This window comes from Cebus imitator, unplaced genomic scaffold (assembly GCF_001604975.1).
Source record: "Cebus imitator isolate Cc_AM_T3 unplaced genomic scaffold, Cebus_imitator-1.0 Scaffold109, whole genome shotgun sequence".
Classification (NCBI taxonomy): Eukaryota; Metazoa; Chordata; class Mammalia; order Primates; family Cebidae; genus Cebus; species Cebus imitator.
In genome coordinates, this window is record NW_016107424.1 from 4783466 (window position 1) to 4789207 (window position 5742).

At 34.8% G+C, this 5742-nt stretch overlaps 1 protein-coding gene across 1 annotated transcript in view; it reads right to left on the reverse strand.

Annotated features, from left to right (window-relative positions):
- The window catches only part of VIRMA (vir like m6A methyltransferase associated), a 68006-nt gene that overhangs the window by 25008 nt on the left and 37256 nt on the right, over positions 1-5742 (reverse strand). Inside the window, 3 exon segments of the mRNA XM_017538119.2 lie at positions 1489-1571; positions 3357-3511; positions 4538-5029. Coding sequence (XP_017393608.1) covers positions 1489-1571; positions 3357-3511; positions 4538-5029 — 730 coding nt within the window.

Genomic DNA, 5742 nt, shown 5'->3' on the forward strand with positions numbered 1-5742 from the left:
TTTTTTTGAGATGGAGTCTTGCTCTGTTGACCAGGCTGGAGTACAGTGGCACGATCTCAGTTCATTCCAACCTCCACCTCCCAGGTTCAAGTGATTCTCCTGCCTCAGTCTCCTAAGCAGCTGGGACTACAGGCACCCGCCACCACGACTGGCTAATCTTTGTATTTTTAGTACAGATGGGGTTTCACCATGTTGGTCAGGCCGATCTTGAATTCCTAGCCTGGGGATCTGCCCTCTTCAGCCTTCCCAAAGTGCTGGGATTACAGGCATGAGCCACCATGCCCAGCCAAAAATCAGCTCTTTTAAATACAGCATGTAATTCAAATTTCTAGAATTAAATTTCTTACTGATTAAATAGTTTTACTCAAACCGTCACTATTTATTGAACATCTGTTAATACTCACTTAACCATGCACAAGTACACCAGAATACATGACCATCTAAATTTACAGGATATTAATTGTACTTCTCCTAAATAAAAGAAAATGCAATGAAAAGCTCTAGATGTCATTTGAGGCTCACAGTAAGAACATGGAAGAATATGATGGCACCATAGGAAGTAAAAGTACTCTTAAGAGAGTTGGAGTCAAAGAAGACAAAGGCAGAGAAATCCGTAAAGAAAAATCTGAAGCAGATAAACCCAAACAACACTTTGCTGTGGGTCACAGCAGCAACAGATTAAACAATATACATAAATTATTTTAATAATATACACTACAATTCCAAAACCAAGATGGCTTACATAACTCTCTCACACACATACACAGAGACTTCACCTGCTAAATTAGAGAGATAATTCAAGATCCGTTCTGCCCTTCTAACTTGAAACTTTTTATGTATATATGAGTACTTTTAGTTCTTCTTCCTATGCTACACAATGGCTCAATTAAGGAACAGAGAAAAAAAAACAACTTCCAAGACTAACAAACAATGCTGTAATTTTTTCCATTATCAATTACTTGAACTGAATATAAAATTTTAAAACTGCATTATGGGTCTTACGAATTTTAACTGTTATGAATTATTTCAACTGCAGATTTAACCATCCAAAATTAACAAAGAGAACTAGCCCCTACTGCAATGATCTGAAATTGGCCCTATCAATTTTCACCTAAATATTTTGAATCAAATTCTTTTTCAAAGATTAAAGTTAAGCTGAAACAGTTTTATTAAATACAGCATTTAAAATACTTATGAATGTCATCAAGATGGTATGTGATACTATTTCCATTTCAGAGGGAAAAACAGGGCAGAATCCAGTAGTAAAAAGTAGTACAGTACACAGGATTATGTGCATGTGTGTGTTCACATTTGCATATAATCACATATCCATCTACATGCATATACCAATCTGTACCCAAAGTCTAATAAATCAATCAAGGATACTTTACAATGTCTACATTATCTACACAAGTGATTCAATGCAGTATCACCATATACCAACACACAGTTTCAAAAAGTCAAAGCACTTTTAAGTTTTACACTTACCTGCTTAACATATTCAATTAAGTTTGGGATGCAGTTAATTTCAAATCTAAGGTTTTTCAGAGGTTCAAGCCACTTGCCAAGTTCTTAAAAAGAAAAATAGTAATTTATAATATTTAAAAACAGAAGGCTTTATAACAAAGAAAGTATTTTTTCCAAACAAAGGCATTATTAGATTCATGTTGATTTCAATCATCTACACTTCATACTGGGATGAACTTGTATCTAATTCTTTAAACAAGTTTTTCATTCTGTTGCTCAGCTGAAGTGCAGCAGTGTGATCATGGCTCACTGAAGCCTCAGCCTCCTGGGCCCAATCAATCCTCCTCCCTCAGCCTCTGAAGTAGCTAGGACTACAGGCATGTACCACCACACCCAGCTAATTTTTGTATTTTTTTGTAGAGATGGGGTTTCACCATGTTGCCCAGACTGGTCTCAAACTCCTGGGTTAAAGTGATCCAACTACCCCAGCCTCTTAAAGTGTTGGAATTACAAGTGTGGGCCACCGCGCCCAGCTTAAACAATTTAGTTTTAAAATGAAAGTAAATACGCCCTACTATAGTGGCTCAGAAATAAGAAATGCCTACTCTTAGTTATATGGTTTCTGAACATTTCGATGCTTAAATGCTTAGTCTATATAATTAACACATTTTTGCAACAATTACATTAAAAATTATAAAAGACTGCTTATAAATTAATATAACATAGTGTTTATTCACCTATCTTTGCCACTGCCTCTTACACCCCCCAAAAAAAAGTCTAAACAAAATTTATTAATTTCAAAAGGAATCAAATCCAAGGGGAGACATTTTGCTGAGTGCCTTTTCCCCTAACAGAATTTTTAATTTTGTCAACTTCCTAATTTGCCTTTATAAAATTATCACCCCAAAAGAATGACAGCAAACTTTGTTTATAGAATAAACACAAATAAAATCTACCAATTGCTGCAAACAAACTCAAAATTCTCCCAGAAGGTATGCCATAACTCCTATATTCTATCACCAAAAATGTTTCCAGAAAAGCACTTGAATGTAAAAAGTGATACACCAGTTCCAGATGCCATATGGGAAATAGAAAATAGTAGCCAGGTCTTTCCTTGGTACTACACTCCTCCACAGGAATTACAGCTGTACAGAAGTTATTTTCCCCATGCATTTTAAAATTAACTCTTTCTTATATACAGAATATATATAACTGAAAGATATAAGAATAATAAAACAAAAACCAGAATACCCAACACCCAGAAAAAGTACTAAAGCACTAATAATACAGAAGGTGTATTAAATAATATTATTGGCTATACAGAAAATAACTTCTGTACAGCTGTAATAAGATACCTAATTATAATTATCTTAAACTTTCCAAAGCTGCCCACATGAGGTTTGCCATAAACATCATTCAATATACATGTATATACTTTAAAAAATAATATTCATATCTACTATTCTTTACTTTGGGGGATAGCACAAATTAGATTTCTAAGTTGTAATTTTAACAACTAGATTTCTAAGCTGTAGTTTATGTTTTACGTAGAAATACATATATAGCAAAACATGCAGAAGCAAAACTACACCCAAAACTAAACTTTTGAGTTTGTCTTTAAACCTCTTCCCTTTTGATTAGAAATTTCAACAAACCACCAATTTTCATGACTTTCCAGAAAAGATACTTGTAAAAACTATTTCATTTATATACTAAAACATTTTATCAACATATAGTTTTTATACACCATCTTCATAAAAGGTAATTCAGGAAGTTAAAAACAGTATTACTAGGTATATTATCAAAACATGATGAAGCACTGATTACAGATATTCAAAGGTTTGTTCCTTCACATATCACAAACGCTTAAAATAAATTAAGTACCATACCTTGCAATTTAGCATTATTTTCATCTGCTTTACAAAGCTTCAAGAGAGACGCTGCATGTTGTTCTAGCATTTGAACATCACTGGAAGACTGAACCACCACCAAAATAAGTATGCATGCATAATTATATGCTACTGACTTCTTAGATTTGGAATCACTGAAACAAAATAAGGTTTTTAAGTTTTGGATTAAAAAACCATGTTTTAGGAAGAATTTTTAAAATATTTTCTTCTACTTGGCTTTAAAGATATCAGTGAAATTTACAACAAAACATTTAATTGTCTGAAGACAAGAAATCAGATTTTACAGTTCATATCAAATTCACCTGAAACCATTACTTAAAAGTATACAAAAAGACTACATGTCACTATGGAAAGTAAAATTCTATTAAGAAAAAAGATCAGAAAAACAATGAAATATTAACAAGTATACTTCATTAGCAATGAAAGATTAGGAAGTATACTTTATTAGTCTCCTTTCAAATATTGTCCAATCTGGATAAATAGCAATGAGTGTGATCACCTGCTTTCAGCACTCAGCATTCCACTATAAACCTGTTAAGACATAGCTAGGCATGGAAGCCATTGCTGTTTCCTTTTCATAAGCACCCTACAAAAGATCTGTCACTCAAGTAGTTATATACCAAGTCCCCATTGTGAGGGTAGTTATCTGGATGCCATTTGCTTTGTGTGACATGAACCAGAAATAAGGCATGTGTCTCTTGTTATACACTAAAACCCTCTGCCCTACCAAGAAGGCTCTTCAAACCATTATGATTCTCAATTTACTCATCCAGTCAAAGCAATTTTTAATCCAGAGCATGGTTTAAAAAAGGGCAGGAACCAGCAAGAGTATAAGAGAAATAAAAGGAATATATACCATAAGGTACATAGTCCTGTGCCTTAGAATTCCCCTCTATATAAAACAGCAGGGGTACTACAATTGCAATCTTTAACACCATGTGTTAACTGAAGAAAGGTGCTAAAGAATCCATTTGATTGCTTTATAGCCACATCTTTCATTTTAGCGATTTCTGTCACTCTAACCTTTAACAAGTTATGTATTATATCAAAACTATAGCTTTTTCCCTCTCAAAACAATACCTTCTTTTAAGAAAGTAGACCAATAGTTCATCTGATTTTCTAACATCATAGGAAATTTAAGGAGTTAAGCAGGAAATTACCCTAAGGCTTCTTTGGAATAGTACTCCATTAGAGTAATAAGACTTTGGAGATTTTTCTCTAGACTAAAAACATGGCCAACAGCTGATCTTCCCACAGGATTAAAAGTAATCAAATAAAGATTGTGCAGGGTTCCCAAGAGATCTGAATGGTCAGTTTCTTCACTGGCTGTACAACGCTGAAAATGGCTGAACAGTTCTGTAATACATTGCAATGTCTGTGTTGAGTCCTGTAGCCACAAGGCAAATGCGTCATCAATAACACCATCAGATTGGAGACCTTCCTCCTCATCTTGATCATAAAGGTGACACAGAGCTCGGATCAATAAATTTGTTGCTTCATATTCCGACATAAAAAAAAGAAGACCCTTCTGTGACTGTGCAAGAAACTTTAAAACATCTTTTGTGGCTTGCAGCACACCAGGGTGGGCACTTGTTACTGGAATTGACAGAAGCAAGGTAACCAGCTCCAAGAAGTGATGACTGTGAAGATATCTGTGGAAGAGTTAATTGATATATGTCAAGTCAGTGCAAAGCATTCTTCATTTACTCAATATTCAGACAAGGCACTGGTAAAAATTTTTAATGACCATAATCCTTATCCTCAGTAACATACTGCTTTAACTGAAAACATAATGTGAGTAGCAAGTCTTCTCTAGTAGAGGCCAAATAAAAGTGAAAGTTCTGTGAGGCTTTCTCCTACTTAGCACTCAACAGATGTTAAATAAATAAGTATTGACAAGTTTTTTCTTTAAATTCCAAGACTTCTTTCCAGGACACTTATCAAATGCTCCTTTTTCACCATGGTCCTACTTTATTCATGGCAAGTTGGTATATGTAAATTCATGTATCTAGGAAAAATACAGTAATACACAATCAGCACTCTGTATCTGTATTTGTGGATTAAGCCAACTCCAAATTGAAAATATTTTTTAAAAGTGCATCTGGGGCTGGGTGTAGTTGCTCATGCTTATAATCCCAAGCACTTTGGGAGGCCAAGGCGAGCAGACCACTTGAGTCCAGGAGCCTAAGACCAGCCTGGACAACATAGCTGTCTCTATCAAAACCCTATCTCTACAAAAAATATAAAAATTAACCAGGCATGGTGGCATATGTCTGTAATCCCAGCTAGTGGGGACACTGAGCCCAGGGAAGTCAATGCTGCCACTGCACTCCAGCCTGAGTGAGACCCTGCCTCAAAAAAAAAA